Here is a 23770-nt window from a genome sequence, read left to right as displayed (position 1 = left end):
GAGTATAGGATACTACAGAATTCTATAGTAAACTAGTATTTGTGGGTAGTGATTCAGTTACCTCTGTCCCTTATTTTAATGTCAACCCTGTTACGTGAACTGAACTCTCCTTTTAATATGGTGAAACTATTTAAAAATATATTTTACAATGAAACATTGAACATCTAATAATCAAAATAGTGTAAAAGCAGGTGAGCTGGTTCTACTATTTTCGGCCATTTTCTGTTTTTTTTGTGGTTGAAAACTGAGCAGGTCGAACATAACACGTCAACCCTGGCTCATATAGATAGACAGGCTAGAATGTTTTAACAATACAAATGTTTTGTGAAGCTTGCATTCAATTGCCGCTTCCTGTTGCACACAAGTTTCCATTCACCCTGTCACAATGGGATTTATGGCTGATTAAAGATGAAATTGTCAACCCTGTTACCTTATATGGCACTTAATAGGCACTTACTATGGTATTTTTTTATTTAACCTCTTGAGATGGGAAAACATGTTTTTTTATGAAGTTGGACATGTGCTTATGACAGAATGTTAAAATCCACCCAAGCTGTTTAAAGGCACAGTCAACTTAGTGTATGTAAACTCCTGACCCACTGGAATTGTGATACAGTGAATTATAAGTTAAATAATCTGTCTGTAAACAATTGTTGGAAAAATTACTTGTGTCATGCACAAAGTAGATGTCCTAACCGACTGGCCAAAACTCTAGTTTGTTAACAAGAAATGTGTGGAGTGGTTGAAAAACGAGTTTTAATGACTCCAACCTAAGTGTATGTAAACTTCCGACTTCAACTGTATATTGACTACATCCGTCTTAGCTCGCTCATGAATGTCTTAATTGAAATTACAGATTGCATCTTATCTGCTCGTCGTCCCCTTACGCCATAGTCTGTACATCGCAATTGTCAGTAGAAACCACATTTTTAAGCAAGTCAGCCATATCAGTTATGTTTTTTTTCAGTAAATGAGGCTGAATGAACTGTTTCGCTGCCAGACAAGGCTCCGCTGATAGCCAGGTGTAGCAGTGGTAGGATTCACTCCATGGTGCTGAAAAGAAAGACAGCTTTATGTATTGCCCTAACAGTTTGTGTGCACCGTTGTTCACCGTTATAGTGCAATTCATTTAAAGTTTAGTGTTGTGTTGTGGCTTTGCTGGCATGCATCTAAAAAACAAATGTTTTAGTTTGTCCCACCAAGAATTAAATGCTAAAATCGTGTTCACATGATTCTTTTGCAAGTTCTGGGTTGGGGACTTCGGGTTGTCTGGCACCATGCCAATCAAAGTGCAGAGATGGACCCCACCCTTATCAGAGAGGGCCAGACTAAGGGCAAGATGCGTATTAAGATATTTTACCACGCCTGCGTTGCCTTTCAACCAATCAAATGGAAGCTCACTTTCTGTTACATTTATCCACCTTCAAATTAAGTGTGGAAAGAGAAGATATCAAATGTTTATGAAACCTCTGCCTATTTTCTTTCTCTACTGATCTGGTACGACTGCAAAACCTACACCAACACCACATCGGACAAGCAAACGGAATAAATTCTACTGACAGATCGGTCACTACTAAGGTGAGTTGTTGTTTTAATAACTGACTCAGATAAGATACTATATACTTTGTTGGTACATTCTAGATGGAAATGTGTCTTCTGCTTTTTCCCCAAGATTATCTACCAATACACCAATATATTAGATATTATTTTCTATAAAAAATGTGTACTACAAAAAAAGAACTGAACCAAAACCTTATAGAGAAAATCCAGGGACATACAGTAGGGAAGACAGAAGTGAGAAAGTTGTTCTTTGAAAAAAAGAAACAGTCGAAAACGCAAGGTCTCTAAATGTGTTATTTGTTGGCATATCAATATGTTTTGTAAATGTGAAATTTGAAACCTATTTCTCATCTTGTCGTGATATTTTTTTGTGAATCATACTTATGTCTATATGAGTAATAAATATTTGGTGTGTATGCACGCGCGCACATGCGCGTGTGCCTGCCTGCGTGCGTGCGTGCGTGCTCAAACTGAGTTTGATAACATAAAGCCACCTTATCTATTTCAACCAGGCCAGTGATCTCATGGACAGCAGCCCCCTAAGGAACATTGGAAGAGGCAAACATGGCAAAATCAAGAAACCACGGTACATCTTGCGTTCTGTAAAACAGTATACACCCTTTTGCTCTTCAGGTTTGAGTTCTTCTTAAAAATAATATAATACTATAATTAAAATTATGTCTGAATATATATATATAAAATTATTCAGCCATAATTTTAATTATAGTATTATATTATTTTCAATGATTAAAAATGAAACTATAATTCTATTTTGTGACATTTTTCGATATGTGTTTGTGATTGACAGTTCACCCTTGGCATGTGTGTGCATTGAATCATAAAATAATGACATCTTGAGCAAGTAAAAATGACAATTTATTCCGTTTGTACTTATCAGGAGTCGCCTGTAACTATATAAAATTGTATAGAATCTTACAAAAATCTTAGCCAGTTATACTTCAAATAAAGCTACATGATAATTAATTAATTAATACATTCAGCAACTCATTGAAATTAATTTATTAAATCCTAGTGGGGGACTTCTTGGAGGAGTTCAGAGAGCAGATCATTGCGCAGGTGAGATTATCTGGGCCCATAGCAGACGCTGTGATCTCACAACATCTTATCCCAGAAGAGCTGGCACACAGCGTCCGTGCAGCCCAGACCACACAAGACCAGATGAGGGCTCTGTTTGAAGCCGTAGAGAGAGAGACACCTCAAACCAAACGTGCATTCCATCTGATATTGAAACGGAAAGAGCCTGAACTCATGGACAAGCTAGGTAAGATTAATTCATATTTCTGATCTTCGGTCCACTTTATTATACAATTGTTGGAACATTCTAGACATGCTCTTCACCATAAATATATCCGTTGTTATTAAATGAACGACACTGTTTCTTTTTATGAAGACGAGCAAGATTTTGTTGACAGCGGAGATAGTTTTTTTAGTTTTAAAGTTAATTTCCTGCAATTATAAACTTTTTGTCATGAGGTGTAAAGAAAATATTGCTGTTTTAAAGAACGTGTTTGAAATTTCTGAAATGTTTATACAAATTTCATGCAATTCTACAAATTTTGCCATGGGTCACAGAGAATTTTTTTTAGCTGTTTTACAGCTAATCTCCTGCAATTCTACCCATTTTGCCATAGGGTGTAGAGAAATCTTTGCAGTTTTAAACAGGGGTTGGAACCGGTTCAGGGAACAGAACCTAAAACCGGAAAATAGTAAACATTTTCGAGGAACGGAAACAGAACCGGGCATGAAAGTGATCTCTGGTGTTCCGGAACAGAAACATTATTTTAAAAACATAGGAACTGGTTAATAATGTTCCAAGCATTTTTTTTCAGTCCCTCAAAAAACGCAATCAAAGCACCTATACAAAGCACTCATTCTGTCGCTCAGAAACGTCTCCTTCCAGTGTCTGCCTACTAGTTTTCTAGGCTAGTTAAGGATACTATAGTTATCACGTTTCACATTGGATTTATTACCTACAAAAAGGTAAGACGTGTTTTGAATTCCAGTGTTGCTGGGTACACAAACTTGTTAGCTATCTCTGGACCAGGGCGTTGATCTAGCCTTAGCGTTGAGCCAACTCTCAGACGTTCAAAGTTCCTCCATATTAGCTGCTCCTCCGTAGGTATCTAGCTAGTATATAATTCAGTGAAGTAATGATAGGCCTACTAACATCCTAAACACATTATAATGAACGTCAAATCATTTTTATTCATTTATTTTATTTCACCTTTATTTAACCAGGTAGGCTAGTTGAGAACAAGTTCTCATTTGCAACTGCGACCTGGCCAAGATAAAGCATAGCAATTCGACACATACAAGAACACAGAGTTACACATGGAATAAACAAAACATACAGTCAATAATACAGTAGAAAAAAGAAAACAAAAAGTCTATATACAGTGAGTGCAAATGAGGTAAGATAAGGGAGTTAAGGCAATAAATAGGCCTTGGTGGCGAAGTAATTACAATATAGCAATTAAACACTGGAATGGTAGATGTGCAGAAGATGAATGTGCAAGTATAGATACTGGGGTGCAAAGGAGCAAGATAAATAAATAAATACAGTATGGGGATGAAGTAGATATATGGGCTGTTTACAGATGGGCTATGTACAGGTACAGTGATCTGTGAGCTGCTCTGACAGCTGGTGCTTAAAGCTAGTGAGGGAGATATGAGTCTCCAGCTTCAGTGATTTTTGCAGTTCGTTCCAGTCATTGGCAGCAGAGAACTGGAAGAAAAGGCGACCAAAGGAAGAATTGGCTTTGGGGGTGACCAGTGAAATATACCTGCTGGAGCGTGTGCTACGAGTGGGTGCTGCTATGGTGACCAGAGAGCTGAGAGATAAGGCGAGGCTTTACCTAGTAGAGACCTGTAGATAACCTGTAGCCAGTGGGTTTGGCTGAAGGCTATATGAACTGGCTGTCTAGCACGTTCGGAACAGAGAGTAAAAGGAGCAGGTTTCTGGGCATGATAGCATAGATTCAAGGCATAATGTACAGACAAAAGTAAGGTAGGATGTGAGTACATTGGAGGTAAACCTAGGCATTGAGTAATGATGAGAAAGATATAGTCTCTAGAGACGTTTAAACCAGGTGATGTCCTCGCATATGTAGGAGGTGGGACAACATGGCTGGTTAAGGCATATTGAGCAGGGCTAGAGGCTCTACAGTGAAATAAGACAGTAATCACTAACCAGGACAGTAATGGACGAGGCATATTGATATTAGAGAGAAGCATGCGTAGCCAAGTGATCATATTGGTCCAGTGAGTGGTTGGGCTGGCTGGGGACACGGAGATTCAGACAATTAGCAGGCCGGGGCTAATAAGCTAGCAGTTAGTAGGCCGGGGCTAACAAGCTAGCAGTTAGCAGACCGGGGTTAGCAAGCAAACAGTTAGCAGACCGGGGTTAGCAAGCAAGCAATTAGCAGACCGGTGGAAGCAAGCTAGCAGTTAGCAGACCGGGGCTAGCAGTTAGCAGACCGGGTCTAGCAAGTTAGCAGACTGGGGCTAGCAAGATAGCAGAAGGGCCTTTGGGGGACGTCGCGATGGAGGTAAGTCTGTTTATGCCTCTTCGCGCGGTGACATCGATAGACCAGTCGTGGATTAGTAGGGTTCCAAGTAGCTCTAGGTAGCTAGCAGGCCGCGGTTAGCAGAATGGGCCTTCATCGGACGTCGCGCCTGAGGGGCCTGTTGGAATCCTCGGGCAGATTATGTCGGTATTCCAGTCGTAGAGGATCGGAACGGGGTTCCGTGCCCCGTACCGGCAGTAGGAGGGGTCCGGATATTGTAGCCCAGGAGTGGGCTTCGGTGGTAGCCCAGGATCCCTAGCCGGGCTAGCTTCAGGCTAATTGGTGCTTGCTCCGGGATGTAAACGCTAGCCAGGAGTAGTCACCCGGGATTGCGGTTAGCTAGTTGCGAAGATCCAGGTGAAAATGTTCAGAGTTTGCGGTAGGAATCCGGGGATATGGAGAGAAAACAGTAGGTCCGTTATGCTCTGGTCATGATGTCCAGCGCTTCAAGCCAAGCCTCAACCATTTCAGTTACATCTCGCGCCCTACACTTGTCTGTCCATCAAGCATGTAAAGAACTACCTTGCCCGTCCATAGAAAGCTGCTCTATCTGCACTGACTGGTGGAATAATATAATCAGCTAAATGTAAAAACAATGTCGATTTCACAAATATTGGTTCCTTGTCAGAATGAAACGATAGGAAAATTATTTCGGTTCCAGCCCCTGGACAATATCCTGCAATTCTACACATTTTTCCATGACTTATGCCATGTAATATTATATCTGAATGAGAGTGACTAACAAAATCAATGGAGGCCCCCTGGAGGTCAGGGCCCCTGGTCACCTGCCCTGTGTGCCTGGTCAGTATTCGGCCATGATTACTACAAGTTTCGAAAGCTGGCTAGACTAAATTAGGAATAAAAAAATTGTTAACTGACACGGCTAATTGAGTGACTGTCAGTGACTGCTATAACAAGAGAAAAACTTCTCATGCACAACCATATTTCGAAATTGCACCTTATATTCTACTATGCTAACTCTAAACAGTAAATTTGAGACCTCAATATGTCCCCCCCCCCCCCCCCCCCACATTTTTGCATGTCCACTTTGGGTCACGACCCATACTCTAATTAAAGAAGCTATATGTAGATTTTTTGCATTGTAATTGCAGAAAATGTCCATAATATATCTGCAGTAATACTGGAAGGATAGTGTGGAGGGGGGGGGGGGCAATACAAAATCACATTCTAAAATGGAGACTTTCTATTTGACAAGATGGGAAAACTGCACTGTCCCTCTCTTCCATCGGCATCACTAAGTGGTCCTGTCCTCCTCGAGCACAACGAACAATGGCAGCCTGGGGACAGTGGCCAATGTAGAAATAGTTTCCAGGTTGCAAAAGTGTCCTGCTTGCTAAAATTCTACACTCTTCACATACATTTCAGTTTATGTGAGAAAACAATACACACTGTTCAATACATACCATCCAAGAAGGCTCAAGGTCATTGGCCACTGATAAAATGACGTCAAATCATGTTATATCTACAGTAGCTTTGATTGGACTCAACATCATACTTTCAAAATCTTAGCTAGCTGTCATTGTCATGAATCAAGCTAACAATCTACTGGAAAAACCTTTTCAATCCTTGTAATATGAAGAGAAATAATGAAGAGAAATAATAGATAAAACGTATCGGTGCTCATCGGCCATTGGACATAAACAACAAGTCGGAAATCGCAAATTCAACAATGAGTAGTTTGGATGGAATCAGTGGCTAACTGCAAGCATTCCAATGCAATCACTAGCCTTAACGGTCTCATTTCCAAGTTTAAATGATAAACATTCAACATTGGCCATGTTCTCAATCCAGCATGATTTCTGCCGTGCTCAAAACAACTGTTAACTTGGAACTGGGAAATCTGACTTCAGTGAGCTCAAGACAACTGGGAACTCGGGGGAAAAACGCACTCCGACTGGGAAAATACATTTTGAACGGTCATCCAACTCGGAATTGTAAGTCGGGAACTCGAGCCTCTTTCTAGAGCCAAGACTTGTTTTTTCCCCCAGTTCCCAGTTGTCTTGAAAGCATCATAAATCCAGAAAATGCCAGACTTTGATGACAAAATTTGTCCACGAAAGACCGTCACGCCACCTTCCTGTTCAACTGAGTCCAAAAATGTATTGTATGCTGCTGCATAAATGATGTAATATGCCAGAGAGATATGTATACTTTAGCTAAGAAGGTAATACTAAATGTATGTTGTGTAGTAAGCTGTTAGTAGCCCATGTGCCTCACCCTAATAATTTGGAATATTTTCACCTCTTAATTTTGCCTACTGTTCTGACTTGGTGGTGCACATGTAGTCTAGAACCTCTTTTAGAGAAATATAATCATCGAATATTGTAAGAGCTTTCATTGTCTTCTTATATACCACCTTTATTTATCCTGACTTGGTCTGACTTGGTGTACATGGAGAATACTGTAAGAACGGCCCATGTTCTGAATTCTGTCGCTGTACATTTAAAAAGTGCTGAACAAATACTTATATTGACTACATCTGTCCTAGCTCGCTCATTAATGTCTTAATCGAAATTACAGATTGCCTCTTATCCACTTGTCGTCCCCTTATGCCATAGTTTGTACATCTCAATTGTTAGTAGAAACAACATTTGTTTAAGAAAGTCAGCCATATCAGCTATGTTTTTTTAAGGCAGTAAATGAGGCTGAATGAACTGTTTCGCTGCCAGAAAAGGCTTGGCTGGTGTAGCAGTGGTAAGGTATTGGGACTATTGTTGGGGCTCTGCGGTTGGGACAGCTTTAGGCCCTAACAGTTTGTGGACACCGTTTGTCACCGTTATAGTGTAATTAATGTATTGTTTAGTGTTGTGTAGTGTATTGGCTTTGCTGGCATGCATCCCAATTTTTTTATTTTTGTTTGCCCCACCAAGATTTACATGCTAAAATCGCCACTGTGGTTAGAATAATGGTAGGGACGTCCCAAGGATCCCGGATAGCACTAACCTCTCTACCATGTTACAGGATAACAGTGTGCACGGGGGGATATTTGAAATGCCTAGTTGTTGTTGCAATTCATCTAGCTTCCACATGGGTGAGACATTCTACATGTAGCACCTTTAAGAAAGGCTGCTTTAAAGTATGGCCAAGTGTTCTTTATCTGAAAAAGTGCTCACCTTTTAATAAATGCTATGCTCACTGGTTTGCTTTGAGAAAACTCTGATGTATTCCTCTTCCTCACCCACAACAGAGCAGAGACAACGAAACAGTAAGATGACACAGACAGGATTGGATCAAAGGTATGGAGATACCACAACATTAGAGGACAAGACAACACCAAAACTTGGCATACAGACAAAAAAGGAATCTCTTAAGAGACGAAGACAAGAAACAATGCAAGCAATTGAGGAGATTGAAAAACTTTGGGAGGGGTCAAGATGGGAGAGAAATGAAACGAACTACATGAAAGCAAAGATTAAGCAACAACAAGATGAAATAGAAAGGCTAATGGCTGAGAAACAAGAGCAAAACACAACGATGGAGCTGATGAGGATGGAGATACAGAATGTGAATGAAAACCTGAAACAGAACATGGAGGAATTAAATGTAGAGAAAGACAGAATACGACAATTGTGGGCTGATGTCCAAACAGAGAAAGACATTCTGGAGAGAAGACACAATGAGACCATTAACGAGAGACAGAGTTTGGAATTGATCAAGTATGAGACATTGAGAGCAAAAGAGGAGATGGAGCACTGCAAGGAAACTACAAAACAAGAGCAGGAGAAAATGGAACAGATTAAGGCTGACATTCAGGGACAGATAGAGGACATGGAAATAAGAATTGCAGAAACCAATCAAGTAAAAGAAAAAATGGAAGCGATGAAGGCCGATGTACACCGGGAGCAAGGTCAGCTGGAGACAAAAAGAGAGGACATTAAAAGACAAAAAGAACAATTTGAGCAGATTAAATGTGAGATAGACAAAGTAAAAGAAGAGATGGATCGAAGGTGGTATGAAACTGAGAAAGAAGAGCTTGAGCAGAGAGCTAGGATCCAGCAAGAGAAAGAGGAACTTGCAAATGTAAAAGCTGAGCTGCAGAGAGCTAAAGAGGAGGTTGATCAACACAGGGAGAAGACGAAGCAAGAGAAGGACCTGGTCAACAAAATGAAAGCAGAGATTCTTCGAGACAAGGATTCACTTGAGAAGGACAAACAAGAAACATTAAGAAAACAAAAGGAGTTGGAGCAGATCAAGTATACGATTCAAATGGACAAAGAGGAGATTGAGCAAAACAGAGAGGAAGCAAAGCGAGAGAATGATAAGATGGAACAGAGGGAAGCTGAACTGCAGAGACAAGTGGAAAAGATCGAGAGAAAAATTGAGGAGACAAAGCAAGAACATGACCGAATGGAAAACGTAAAAGCAGAGATACAGAGGACGAAAGAAGCACTGGAGAAACAAAAAGATGACACCAGGAGAGTGAAGGAGGAAATGGAAAAAAGAAGGTATGAGACTGTCAAGGAGGAGCTGGAGCAGAGAGCTGAAATACAGAGACAGAGAGAAGAAGTGGAAATGCTAAAGTCTGAAATGCAGAAAGCCAAGGGCGTTGAAAAAATACGAGAAAACCGAGCGAGAGAGGAAGCCAAAAAGTGGAGTGAAGAAGTAAAGCGACAGAGAGATGGGATCAAACAATTGAGAGCTGAAGTTCAGAAGGAAAAAGACAACGTGGAGAGGAAAAAGCAAGAGACAATGAGAGAGAGACAAGAATTGGAGAGGATTCATTTTGAAACACTGAGAATGAAAGAGGAGAATGAGCAAAGCAGGGAGATCACAAAACGAGAAAAGGACCAAATGGAGCAGATGAAAGTTAATATACAGAGACAGATAGAAGATATCGAAGATAAAGTTACAGAGACAAAACGAGCAAAAGACAAAATTGAAGAAGTTAAAGCAGAGATACAGAGACAACGTGAAGATCTGGAGAGTAGAAGGGAAAAGACAGAGAAAGAGAGAGAGCATTATGAAGAGGTTAAGTATGAGATAACTCAATTGAAAGAGGACATGGAAAGGAAATGGTGTGAAACAGAGAAAGAAGAGGTGGAACAGAGAGCAAGAGCACAGCAAGAGAAGGAAACACTTGAAAGGTTGACGGAGGAAAAACAGGAAGTGCGAGAGGAAATAGAAAGAAACAAGGTGGAAACGCAACGAGAAAGAGAAAACCTGGAAAAAATGAAAGCCAGTGTAAAAGACGAGAAAAACATTGCAGAGAAAATATCCGAAGAGGCCAAACTAAAGAATGAGGACTTAATGGAAATGGAGCGTAAACTTCAGGAAGAAAGGGAAGAGATCAAGAGGAGCACGCAAGTCACAAAGCAAGAGAAGGAAGAGATCGTAGAGATGAAGGCTGAACTCCAAAGACAGATGGCAGAAATAGAGAACCGTGTGAAGGAGGCAAACAGAGCAAAATATGAGGTGGATCAGGCAAAGGTGGTCGTACAAAAAGTGGAGTCCCAGCTGAAAAAGCAAAGAGATGAGGCTGGAAGAGTAAAAGATGAAATTGAGAAACAGAGATATGAAGCAGTGAAAGAACAGCTTGAACAACGAGCTGAAATCCAAAGGGAAAGAGAAATGTTGGAGAAAATAAGAGATGAGTTAGAGAGAGCTAAAGAAGATTCCGAAGAAATACAGCTTCAGAACGAAAAAGGGGACTTACAAAAGAAGATGGATGAAACAAAGCAAGAGAGGGAGATGCTTGAGCAAATAAAAACGGAGGTTTTGTCAGAAAGGGCCATATTGAAAAGACAAATCCATGAAAGCGCAAGAGAAAGAGAGGACTTGCAATTGCTTCGGTGTGAGACCCTGAAGAAAAAGCAGGAGTTTGAGAAAAAGAAGGATGAAGCTGTCATGGAAGAGCTTGAAGGGAGAGCTGAAATGCAGAGAGATAGAGAGGAGATAGAGAGAACCAAGAAGAAAATAGAAAGGGAGTTAAAACAAGGCAGGGATGCCACGAGTCTAGAGAGAGACGAAGTCGAACGGATGAAGGTTGAAATACAGAACCAGCACGAGGAAATGACAAGATCCATTGAGAGGACAAAGCAAGCCAGACACGAGATGGAACAGATGAAAGATGAAATTCAGAGAGAAAAACAACTTTTGGAGAGAATAAGGGAAGAAACAATAAGAGAGAAAGAACCCTATGAAAAGGTCAAGTATGAGCTAAACAGAGTAAAAGAAGAGATGGAAAAACTCTGGGACGAGGTACAGAGGGACGAACAGCAAGACAGAGCCAAACTGCAGAGAGAAAATGTGGAGTTGAATAAGAGAATGGAGGAAATTAACAAAGAGATTAACCAGATTGAAACAATTAAATTTGACCTAGAGAGACAGAGAGAGGAGATTGAAGCAAGGATGGAGAAGACAAAGAGAGAGATGGACAAGCTGGAACAGACGAAGGCTGAAATACAAAGACAGAAAGAGGACATTGAAAACAAGATGGCAAAAACAAAGAGTGAGAAAGAGGAGATGGAAAGGATCAAATCTGAGATACAGAAGCAGAAAGAGGAAATTGAAAACAAAATGCAACAGGCAAAGACAGAAATGGATGAGATGAAAAGTGTGAGGGAAGATATTCAGAGACAGAGACAAGAGATCGAGAACATGATGCAAAAGGCCAAGAGAGAGATTGGAGAGATGGAACTAGTGAAGACTGAGATGCAAAGGAAGAAAAAGGACCTTGAACAGATGATGAGAAAGACTACGAGAAGAAAGGAAGAAATGGAAAAGATGAAGGATGAAATAGAGAGAGCGGAAGAAGATATGGAACAAAGAAGGGAAGAGACCAAAAGGGAGAGAGATGCAATTGAACAGGCGAAGGCTGAAATAGAAAGAGCAAAAGAGGAACTGGAGATTCGTCTGGAAGAGAGCTTTAGAGATATTGACGAGAAGGAACAGATGAACGCTGAGATACAGAGATTAATCCAAGAGGTAGAGCGAACGAGAGAAATGGTACGACAAACAAAAGTGGCAATGGAAAACAGGATGGAAGAAAGCAATATGGAGATGGGTGACAAAGACAGAGTGAATGCTGTAATCCAGAGATTGATTCTAGAGGTGGAACAAACCAGAGAGGTGTTAAGAAGGGTGAAAGAAGAAATGGAACAGAGCAAGGAGGAGTTAAAAGGGGAAAAGGACAAAATCAGACTGATGAAGACGGAGACACAAAAAAGAAAAAAAGAGCTGGAGCAAAGGATGGAGAAGATCATGCGAGAAAGGGATGAGTTAGAACTGGTGAAGTCAAAGATACAGAGACAAAAGGAAGAGCTGAAACAGAAGATGGAAGATGTAAAGACTGAGAGTGAAAAGATGGAACAGATGAAAGATGAAATACAGAGAGCGGTTGCAGAGATAGACCTGGCAAGGGAGGAGATACAAAGAGAAAAAAGGAAGATTAAAGAGGACAATGCAAGGAAAGAGAAGGTATGTACCGAATTATTGTGTTACATATTTTTAGGGCCAACATCCCAGAGATTGGTTGTCAAATTTGTTGTGGAAAAATCTCTGATTCACACACAAAAATCTCTGATTCATTCACAAAAAATGCAGGCCTGCTAACTCAAAATAAATCAACACAGGAATTGAAGTAAACAGAAACTTGCAATTTTTTATAATGCCATCAATAAAATATACTGAAAAAAAATATGAACGCAACATGTGAAGTGTTGGACAAAAAACGTATTTCTCTCAAATGTTGTTTACATCCCTGTTTGTGAGCATTTATCTTTTGCCAAGATAATCCAAGAAGCTGATTAAACAGCATGATCATTACATAGGTGCACCTTGTGCTGGGGACAATAAAAGGCCACTCTAAAATGTGCAGTTTTGTCACACAAGACAATGCCACAGATGTCTCAAGTTTTGAGGGAGCGTGCAATTGGCATGCTCACTGCAGGAATGTCCACCAGAGTTGTGGCCAGATAATTGAATGTTAATATCTCATAAGCTGCATCCAACGTCATTTTAGAGAATTTGGCAGTACATCCAACCGGCCTCACAACCGCAGACCACGTGTAACCATGCCAGCCCAGGACCTCCACATCCGGTTATTCACCTGCGGGTTGGTCGGACAGCCATCCGGACAGCTGATAAAATTGTGGGTTTGCACAACCGAAGAATTTCTGCCCAAATTGTCAGAAACCGCGTCAGGGAAGCTAATCTGCGTGCTCGTCATCCTCACCAGGGTCTTGACTTGACTGCAATTTGGCGTCATAACCAACTTCAGTGGGCAAAGGCTCACTGTTGATGGACACTGGCACGCTGGAGAAGTGTGCTCTTTGCGGTTTCAACTGTACCGGGCAGATGACAGAGTGGTACTCGTGTGGGCGAGTGGTTTGCTGAGGTCAATGTTGTGAACAAAGTGGTCCATGGTGGCGATGGGGTTATGGTATGGGAAGGCAAACACAATTGCATTTTATCGATGGCAATTTGAATGCACAGAGATACCGTGCCGAAATCCTGAGGCCCATTGTCATGCCATTCATCCGCCACCATCACCTCATGTTTCAGCATGATAATGCACGGCCCCATGTAGCAAGGATCTGTAAAAAAAAAAAATCCTGGAAGTTGAAAATGTCCAAGTTCTTCCATGGCCTGCATACTCACAAGACATGTCACCCATTGAGCATGTTTGGGATGCTCTGGATCTACGTGTACGACAGCTTTTTCCAGTTTACGCTAATATCGGTTAATATCCAGAAACTTTGCACAGCCATTAAAGAGGAGTGGGACAACATTCCACAGGCCACAATCAACAGCCTGATTAACTCTATGTGAAGGAGATGTGTCGCGCTGCATGAGGCAAATCGTGGTCACACCAGATACTGACTGGTTTTCTGATCCACACCCCTACTTTTTTAAAGGTATCTTTGACCAACAGATGCAAATCTGTATTCCCAGTCATGTGAAATCCATAGATTAGGACCTAATGAATTTATTTAAATTGACTAATTTCCTAATATGAACTGAACTGAAATTGTTGCATGTTGCTTTTATATTTTTGTTCAATGTATATTTCAAAATGAATCAGAGAAGTAATTTTAAGTAACTATGTATATGGAGCTCTCCATCCTCATTACCGTTATCCACAGGGTGAATGTCAAACTGTGAAATTGATTCATTAAGACATAATGTAGTTTCTATGTAAAGTGCCCAGAAGGCAAGTTTCTAAGCTCAAATCTATTTTCTGCTTTGGAAAGGATATGATGGAGTCTATGAAAGCTGAGCTTGACAGACAGAAAGAGGAAAAAAACAGAATGAAAAAGGAAATGCCAATGATGAAGACCATGGTCCAGAGACCACAGGATGAAACAGAAAGGACCTATCTTGGAGATATGACAACTGAGATCCCATTTGAGTCACAAGAGCTAAGAACCGCCATTGAAAAAGAAAGACGAGACTTGGAGCGCAGAGAGAAAATGATTATGAGAGAGAAGTATGACCTGGAAAAGTCAAAAGCCGAGTTTGAGAAGGAAAAGGCTGAGATGGAAAACATGATCACAAAACAACGAGAGGAGGACAGACAAATGATTGAGGACATAGAAAAGAAAAAAGAAAATCTCAAGCAAATGGATGCAGAGATGCAAAGAAAAATACAGGTAATCGTGAGGGAGGTGCAATATAAAAAACAAAAGATGCAGCACTTTAAAAAAGCCAAAGATAAGTTTAAACAAACGCAGGTTAAATTTAGCAAAGAGAAAATTGAAATGGGAAACATCAAAAAGGCTACCGTGGCGGAAAGAAATAAATTAGCAGTAGAGCAAGCTTACATAGAGAAACGTAAGGAGGAGATGGAAGCCATCCTTGAAAGGACAAAGAAGGAGAAGGAAGATCTGCTGAACTTAAAAGCTCAAATAGAGGGACGGAAAGAAGACAGAGACGAATGGGGTGAAAGCCTGAACAGGGAAAGAAAGGAACTAGAATATCTGAAAAGTAAGATGCAAAAAGAAAAAGAGGATACGATAAGAAACAGGAAGATTTCTGAAAAAGAGAAAAAGGACTTGGAGCTGATGAGATCTGAGACGCAGAAAGAAAAGGGGAAGGTGGAACAAGAGAAGCTTAAGGTACAAGTGGAGAGAGAAAAGCTTGAACAAATGAAACTGGAGTTACAGAGGAAGTCCAACGACCTAGATATGATCATAGAAGACACAAAGAGGGAGAAAGTCAGCGCATCACCAATTCCTGTCCAAATACAACAACAAAAGAACGAAATTGATTGTTTGGTGGAGGAGACAAAGAGGAGTAAAATCGAAGAAGAATTGATGAGCGCTGAAATAAAAAGACAGAAAGAGGAGATAGACGGCAAACAAGACATTCTATCGAAGGAGAGAGAAGATCTGAATAAACTCAGAACAGAGGTAAACAATCAGAGAGAAGAGATTGAAAATATCATGAAAGAGGAAATTAAAGAAAAGTCTCTAATTAATCAGACAAAGGCAGAGATGGAACAAGAGAGATGTGAGTTGGACAGAAAAAAGAAAATGATAGAGCAGAATATGGATGAGCTAGAGCAGAGAAAGTGTGAGATGAGAAAAGTAGAAAACATAATTGTCGAACTTAGAAAAGAAGAAGAGAGTATAACGAATGAGATGAACAGGATGAGAAAGAACACAGAGCAGACAATGTTTGAAATACAGAGACGGTCTGAAGACATAAATCAGCTAATGGATGAGACAAGAAGGGAGAGGGGGAAGGTTGAAGAACTGGCTATCCAAACTCAAAAACAAAGAGAAGAAATGGTGGGTTTAATGGAAAAGAACAAACAAAAGCAGAACGAACTGGAACTCATGAATGACAAGATTGAAAGAGAGAAACAAGACATCGAAGAAAGTCGGGATGTGCTAACAAAGGAGAGAGAGGAGCTGGAACAAATGAGGAATGAGACACAGCAACAGAGAGAGGAGACAGAATCTCACATGGAAGACCAAAGGAAAGAGAAAGAACATTTGGAACAAATGACGATGGACATGAAAAAACAGTTGCTAGAGGTGGATAATGACAAGGAAATGATCGAAAGCTCAATGGGTGAACTGAGAGTGAAAGAGGCAGAAATGGTGAGAGAAAAGGAGAACATGGAAAAGAAGATGGCTAGACTCAAAGAGGAAGAGGATAGAATGCGGGACGAAATAGGAAGGAAGATGGACAACTTAAAGCAGGAAAGTTATGAAATCAAAAGACTTAGAGATGAAATTGACAGTGAAAAGAACCAACTGAATGCAAAATTGCTTGAGTTGGAAAAAATGCGTGAAGAACTAGATAGAGAGAAGAAGGAAGTGAAAGACAAGAAGGATGAAACACTGAAAGAAAAAGATCAGTTGGAAGAGAGGCGAGGTAAGATAAGTAAGGAGAAAGAGGAATTGGATATCAGTCTTGAACTGATGAAAAGACAAAGGGAAGACTTGACGAGCTTGAAGGCTGAAGCAGAAGCACAGACCGAGCCTATGGAAAATGACTGGAAGGAACAGCTCACGAAGGAAAGACAACAACTTGAAGATGTAAAGGAGGAGATACAGAAGGAAAAAGAAGCCTTTGAGAGAAAAAAGGGATTGACTATGAAAGAGAGAGATGAGTTTGATCTGATGAAGTCTGAAACCCAGGGACAATTGGAGGAAATGGAACAAAACAAACAAGACATTCGTGTGGAGATGGAAAAGCTGGATCAGATCAAAGCTGAGTTAGAAAGACGGTCTGAAGACATAAATAGGGTCATGGATGAGACAAGAAGGGAGAGGGGGAAGGTTGAAGAACTGGCTATCCAAACTCAAAAACAAAGAGAAGAAATGGTGGGTTTAATGGAAAAGAACAAACAAAAGCAGAACGAACTGGAACTCATGAATGACAAGATTGAAAGAGAGAAACAAGACATCGAAGAAAGTCGGGATGTGCTAACAAAGGAGAGAGAGGAGCTGGAACAAATGAGGAATGAGACACAGCAACAGAGAGAGGAGACAGAATCTCACATGGAAGACCAAAGGAAAGAGAAAGAACATTTGGAACAAATGACGATGGACATGAAAAAACAGTTGCTAGAGGTGGATAATGACAAGGAAATGATAGAAAGCTCAATGGGTGAACTGAGAGTGAAAGAGGCAGAAATGGTGAGAGAAAAGGAGAACATGGAAAAGAAGATGGCTAGACTCAAAGAGGAAGAGGATAGAATGCGGGAAGAAATAGGAAGGAAGATGGACAACTTAAAGCAGGACAGTTATGAAATCAAAAGACTTAGAGATGAAATTGACAGTGAAAAGAACCAACTGAATGCAAAATTGCTTGAGTTGGAAAAAATGCGTGAAGAACTAGATAGAGAGAAGAAGGAAGTGAAAGACAAGAAGGATGAAACACTGAAAGAAAAAGATCAGTTGGAAGAGAGGCGAGGTAAGATAAGTAAGGAGAAAGAGGAATTGGATATCAGTCTTGAACTGATGAAAAGACAAAGGGAAGACTTGACGAGCTTGAAGGCTGAAGCAGAAGCACAGACCGAGCCTATGGAAAATGACTGGAAGGAACAGCTCACGAAGGAAAGACAACAACTTGAAGATGTAAAGGAGGAGATACAGAAGGAAAAAGAAGCCTTTGAGAGAAAAAAGGGATTGACTATGAAAGAGAGAGATGAGTTTGATCTGATGAAGTCTGAAACCCAGGGACAATTGGAGGAAATGGAACAAAACAAACAAGACATTCGTGTGGAGAAGGAAAAGCTGGATCAGATCAAAGCTGAGTTAGAAAGACGGTCTGAAGACATAAATCAGGTCATGGATGAGACAAGACGGGAGAGGGGGAAGGTTGAAGAACTGGCTATCCAAACTCAAAAACAAAGAGAAGAAATTGTGGGTTTAATGGAAAAGAACAAAGAAAAGCAGAACGAACTGGAACTCATGAATGACAAGATTGAAAGAGAGAAACAAGACATCGAAGAAAGTCGGGATGTGCTAACAAAGGAGAGAGAGGAGCTGGAACAAATGAGGAATGAGACACAGCAACAGAGAGAGGAGACAGAATCTCACATGGAAGACCAAAGGAAAGAGAAAGAACATTTGGAACAAATGACGATGGACATGAAAAAACAGTTGCTAGAGGTGGATAATGACAAGGAAATGATAGAAAGCTCAATGGGTGAACTGAGAGTGAAAGAGGCAGAAATGGTGAGAGAAAAGGAGAACATGGAAAAGAAGATGGCTAGACTCAAAGAGGAAGAGGATAGGAATGCGGGAAGAAATAGGAAGGAAGATGGACAACTTAAAGCAGGACAGTTATGAAATCAAAAGACTTAGAGATGAAATTGACAGTGAAAAGAACCAACTGAATGCAAAATTGCTTGAGTTGGAAAAAATGCGTGAAGAACTAGATAGAGAGAAGAAGGAAGTGAAAGACAGGAAGGATGAAACACTGAAAGAAAAAGATCAGTTGGAAGAGAGGCGAGGTAAGATAAGTAAGGAGAAAGAGGAATTGGATATCAGTCTTGAACTGATGAAAAGACAAAGGGAAGACTTGACGAGCTTGAAGGCTGAAGCAGAAGCACAGACCGAGCCTATGGAAAATGACTGGAAGGAACAGCTCACGAAGGAAAGACAACAACTTGAAGATGTAAAGGAGGAGATACAGAAGGAAAAAGAAGCCTTTGAGAGAAAAAAGGGATTGACTATGAAAGAGAGAGATGAGTTTGATCTGATGAAGTCTGAAACCCAGGGACAATTGGAGGAAATGGAACAAAACAAACAAGACATTCGTGTGGAGAAGGAAAAGCTGGAACAGATCAAAGCTGAGTTAGAAAGACGGTCTGAAGACATAAATCAGGTCATGGATGAGACAAGACGGGAGAGGGGGAAGGTTGAAGAACTGGCTATCCAAACTCAAAAACAAAGAGAAGAAATTGTGGGTTTAATGGAAAAGAACAAAGAAAAGCAGAACGAACTGGAACTCATGAATGACAAGATTGAAAGAGAGAAACAAGACATCGAAGAAAGTCGGGATGTGCTAACAAAGGAGAGAGAGGAGCTGGAACAAATGAGGAATGAGACACAGCAACAGAGAGAGGAGACAGAATCTCACATGGAAGACCAAAGGAAAGAGAAAGAACATTTGGAACAAATGACGATGGACATGAAAAAGCAGTTGCTAGAGGTGGATAATGACAAGGAAATGATAGAAAGCTCAATGGGTGAACTGAGAGTGAAAGAGGCAGAAATGGTGAGAGAAAAGGAGAACATGGAAAAGAAGATGGCTAGACTCAAAGAGGAAGAGGATAGAATGCGGGAAGAAATAGGAAGGAAGATGGACAACTTAAAGCAGGACAGTTATGAAATCAAAAGACTTAGAGATGAAATTGACAGTGAAAAGAACCAACTGAATGCAAAATTGCTTGAGTTGGAAAAAATGCGTGAAGAACTAGATAGAGAGAAGAAGGAAGTGAAAGACAAGAAGGATGAAACACTGAAAGAAAAAGATCAGTTGGAAGAGAGGCGAGGTAAGATAAGTAAGGAGAAAGAGGAATTGGATATCAGTCTTGAACTGATGAAAAGACAAAGGGAAGACTTGACGAGCTTGAAGGCTGAAGCAGAAGCACAGACCGAGCCTATGGAAAATGACTGGAAGGAACAGCTCACGAAGGAAAGACAACAACTTGAAGATGTAAAGGAGGAGATACAGAAGGAAAAAGAAGCCTTTGAGAGAAAAAAGGGATTGACTATGAAAGAGAGAGATGAGTTTGATCTGATGAAGTCTGAAACCCAGGGACAATTGGAGGAAATGGAACAAAACAAACAAGACATTCGTGTGGAGAAGGAAAAGCTGGATCAGATCAAAGCTGAGTTAGAAAGACGGTCTGAAGACATAAATCAGGTCATGGATGAGACAAGACGGGAGAGGGGGAAGGTTGAAGAACTGGCTATCCAAACTCAAAAACAAAGAGAAGAAATGGTGGGTTTAATGGAAAAGAACAAACGAAAAGCAGAACGAACTGGAACTCATGAATGACAAGATTGAAAGAGAGAAACAAGACATCGAAGAAAGTCGGGATGTGCTAACAAAGGAGAGAGAGGAGCTGGAACAAATGAGGAATGAGACACAGCAACAGAGAGAGGAGACAGAATCTCACATGGAAGACCAAAGGAAAGAGAAAGAACATTTGGAACAAATGACGATGGACATGAAAAAACAGTTGCTAGAGGTGGATAATGACAAGGAAATGATAGAAAGCTCAATGGGTGAACTGAGAGTGAAAGAGGCAGAAATGGTGAGAGAAAAGGAGAACATGGAAAAGAAGATGGCTAGACTCAAAGAGGAAGAGGATAGAATGCGGGAAGAAATAGGAAGGAAGATGGACAACTTAAAGCAGGACAGTTATGAAATCAAAAGACTTAGAGATGAAATTGACAGTGAAAAGAACCAACTGAATGCAAAATTGCTTGAGTTGGAAAAAATGCGTGAAGAACTAGATAGAGAGAAGAAGGAAGTGAAAGACAAGAAGGATGAAACACTGAAAGAAAAAGATCAGTTGGAAGAGAGGCGAGGTAAGATAAGTAAGGAGAAAGAGGAATTGGATATCAGTCTTGAACTGATGAAAAGACAAAGGGAAGACTTGACGAGCTTGAAGGCTGAAGCAGAAGCACAGACCGAGCCTATGGAAAATGACTGGAAGGAACAGCTCACGAAGGAAAGACAACAACTTGAAGATGTAAAGGAGGAGATACAGAAGGAAAAAGAAGCCTTTGAGAGAAAAAAGGGATTGACTATGAAAGAGAGAGATGAGTTTGATCTGATGAAGTCTGAAACCCAGGGACAATTGGAGGAAATGGAACAAAACAAACAAGACATTCGTGTGGAGAAGGAAAAGCTGGATCAGATCAAAGCTGAGTTAGAAAGACGGTCTGAAGACATAAATCAGGTCATGGATGAGACAAGACGGGAGAGGGGGAAGGTTGAAGAACTGGCTATCCAAACTCAAAAACAAAGAGAAGAAATTGTGGGTTTAATGGAAAAGAACAAAGAAAAGCAGAACGAACTGGAACTCATGAATGACAAGATTGAAAGAGAGAAACAAGACATCGAAGAAAGTCGGGATGTGCTAACAAAGGAGAGAGAGGAGCTGGAACAAATGAGGAATGAGACACAGCAACAGAGAGAGGAGACAGAATCTCACATGGAAGACCAAAGGAAAGAGAAAGAACATTTGGAACAAATGACGATGGACATGAAAAAAGCAGTTGCTAGAGGTGGATAATGACAAGGAAATGATAGAAAGCTCAATGGGTGAACTGAGAGTGAAAGAGGCAGAAATGGTGAGAGAAAAGGAGAACATGGAAAAGAAGATGGCTAGACTCAAAGAGGAAGAGGATAGAATGCGGGAAGAAATAGGAAGGAAGATGGACAACTTAAAGCAGGACAGTTATGAAATCAAAAGACTTAGAGATGAAATTGACAGTGAAAAGAACCAACTGAATGCAAAATTGCTTGAGTTGGAAAAAATGCGTGAAGAACTAGATAGAGAGAAGAAGGAAGTGAAAGACAAGAAGGATGAAACACTGAAAGAAAAAGATCAGTTGGAAGAGAGGCGAGGTAAGATAAGTAAGGAGAAAGAGGAATTGGATATCAGTCTTGAACTGATGAAAAGACAAAGGGAAGACTTGACGAGCTTGAAGGCTGAAGCAGAAGCACAGACCGAGCCTATGGAAAATGACTGGAAGGAACAGCTCACGAAGGAAAGACAACAACTTGAAGATGTAAAGGAGGAGATACAGAAGGAAAAAGAAGCCTTTGAGAGAAAAAAGGGATTGACTATGAAAGAGAGAGATGAGTTTGATCTGATGAAGTCTGAAACCCAGGGACAATTGGAGGAAATGGAACAAAACAAACAAGACATTCGTGTGGAGAAGGAAAAGCTGGATCAGATCAAAGCTGAGTTAGAAAGACGGTCTGAAGACATAAATCAGGTCATGGATGAGACAAGACGGGAGAGGGGGAAGGTTGAAGAACTGGCTATCCAAACTCAAAAACAAAGAGAAGAAATTGTGGGTTTAATGGAAAAGAACAAAGAAAAGCAGAACGAACTGGAACTCATGAATGACAAGATTGAAAGAGAGAAACAAGACATCGAAGAAAGTCGGGATGTGCTAACAAAGGAGAGAGAGGAGCTGGAACAAATGAGGAATGAGACACAGCAACAGAGAGAGGAGACAGAATCTCACATGGAAGACCAAAGGAAAGAGAAAGAACATTTGGAACAAATGACGATGGACATGAAAAAACAGTTGCTAGAGGTGGATAATGATAAGGAAATGATAGAAAGCTCAATGGGTGAACTGAGAGTGAAAGAGGCAGAAATGGTGAGAGAAAAGGAGAACATGGAAAAGAAGATGGCTAGACTCAAAGAGGAAGAGGATAGAATGCGGGAAGAAATAGGAAGGAAGATGGACAACTTAAAGCAGGACAGTTATGAAATCAAAAGACTTAGAGATGAAATTGACAGTGAAAAGAACCAACTGAATGCAAAATTGCTTGAGTTGGAAAAAATGCGTGAAGAACTAGATAGAGAGAAGAAGGAAGTGAAAGACAAGAAGGATGAAACACTGAAAGAAAAAGATCAGTTGGAAGAGAGGCGAGGTAAGATAAGTAAGGAGAAAGAGGAATTGGATATCAGTCTTGAACTGATGAAAAGACAAAGGGAAGACTTGACGAGCTTGAAGGCTGAAGCAGAAGCACAGACCGAGCCTATGGAAAATGACTGGAAGGAACAGCTCACGAAGGAAAGACAACAACTTGAAGATGTAAAGGAGGAGATACAGAAGGAAAAAGAAGCCTTTGAGAGAAAAAAGGGATTGACTATGAAAGAGAGAGATGAGTTTGATCTGATGAAGTCTGAAACCCAGGGACAATTGGAGGAAATGGAACAAAACAAACAAGACATTCGTGTGGAGAAGGAAAAGCTGGATCAGATCAAAGCTGAGTTAGAAAGACGGTCTGAAGACATAAATCAGGTCATGGATGAGACAAGACGGGAGAGGGGGAAGGTTGAAGAACTGGCTATCCAAACTCAAAAACAAAGAGAAGAAATTGTGGGTTTAATGGAAAAGAACAAAGAAAAGCAGAACGAACTGGAACTCATGAATGACAAGATTGAAAGAGAGAAACAAGACATCGAAGAAAGTCGGGATGTGCTAACAAAGGAGAGAGAGGAGCTGGAACAAATGAGGAATGAGACACAGCAACAGAGAGAGGAGACAGAATCTCACATGGAAGACCAAAGGAAAGAGAAAGAACATTTGGAACAAATGACGATGGACATGAAAAAAGCAGTTGCTAGAGGTGGATAATGATAAGGAAATGATAGAAAGCTCAATGGGTGAACTGAGAGTGAAAGAGGCAGAAATGGTGAGAGAAAAGGAGAACATGGAAAAGAAGATGGCTAGACTCAAAGAGGAAGAGGATAGAATGCGGGAAGAAATAGGAAGGAAGATGGACAACTTAAAGCAGGACAGTTATGAAATCAAAAGACTTAGAGATGAAATTGACAGTGAAAAGAACCAACTGAATGCAAAATTGCTTGAGTTGGAAAAAATGCGTGAAGAACTAGATAGAGAGAAGAAGGAAGTGAAAGACAAGAAGGATGAAACACT

At 40.6% G+C, this 23770-nt stretch overlaps 4 protein-coding genes across 4 annotated transcripts; all 4 read left to right on the top strand.

The window, feature by feature from the left end:
* The first annotated feature begins 1447 nt into the window (after positions 1–1447).
* Positions 1448–19070, top strand: LOC120027488 (trichohyalin-like). The gene is made up of 5 exons (XM_038972439.1): positions 1448–1578; positions 2073–2146; positions 2594–2842; positions 8356–12584; positions 14360–19070. The coding sequence occupies exons 2-5, from the start codon at positions 2125–2127 to the stop codon at positions 18413–18415; spliced, it is 8556 nt and encodes a 2851-aa protein (XP_038828367.1). The 5' UTR covers positions 1448–1578; positions 2073–2124; the 3' UTR covers positions 18416–19070.
* On the top strand, positions 18420–20403 carry LOC120027490 (cingulin-like). The gene has a single exon (XM_038972441.1). It carries the CDS (start codon positions 18489–18491, stop codon positions 20130–20132), a length of 1644 nt encoding a protein of 547 aa, XP_038828369.1. The 5' UTR covers positions 18420–18488; the 3' UTR covers positions 20133–20403.
* LOC120027494 (trichohyalin-like) lies at positions 20145–21613 on the top strand. Its single transcript, XM_038972444.1, has one exon. The coding sequence runs from the start codon at positions 20209–20211 to the stop codon at positions 21376–21378; it is 1170 nt and encodes a 389-aa protein (XP_038828372.1). The 5' UTR covers positions 20145–20208; the 3' UTR covers positions 21379–21613.
* On the top strand, positions 21380–23730 carry LOC120027489 (cingulin-like). The gene has a single exon (XM_038972440.1). The coding sequence runs from the start codon at positions 21389–21391 to the stop codon at positions 23465–23467; it is 2079 nt and encodes a 692-aa protein (XP_038828368.1). The 5' UTR covers positions 21380–21388; the 3' UTR covers positions 23468–23730.
* The last annotated feature ends 40 nt before the right edge of the window (positions 23731–23770 follow it).

Source organism: Salvelinus namaycush, chromosome 32 (genome assembly GCF_016432855.1).
Source record: "Salvelinus namaycush isolate Seneca chromosome 32, SaNama_1.0, whole genome shotgun sequence".
Lineage (NCBI taxonomy): Eukaryota > Metazoa > Chordata > Actinopteri > Salmoniformes > Salmonidae > Salvelinus > Salvelinus namaycush.
Note: the sequence above shows the minus strand (reverse complement) of the source record. Positions and strands in the feature narration are given on the sequence as shown.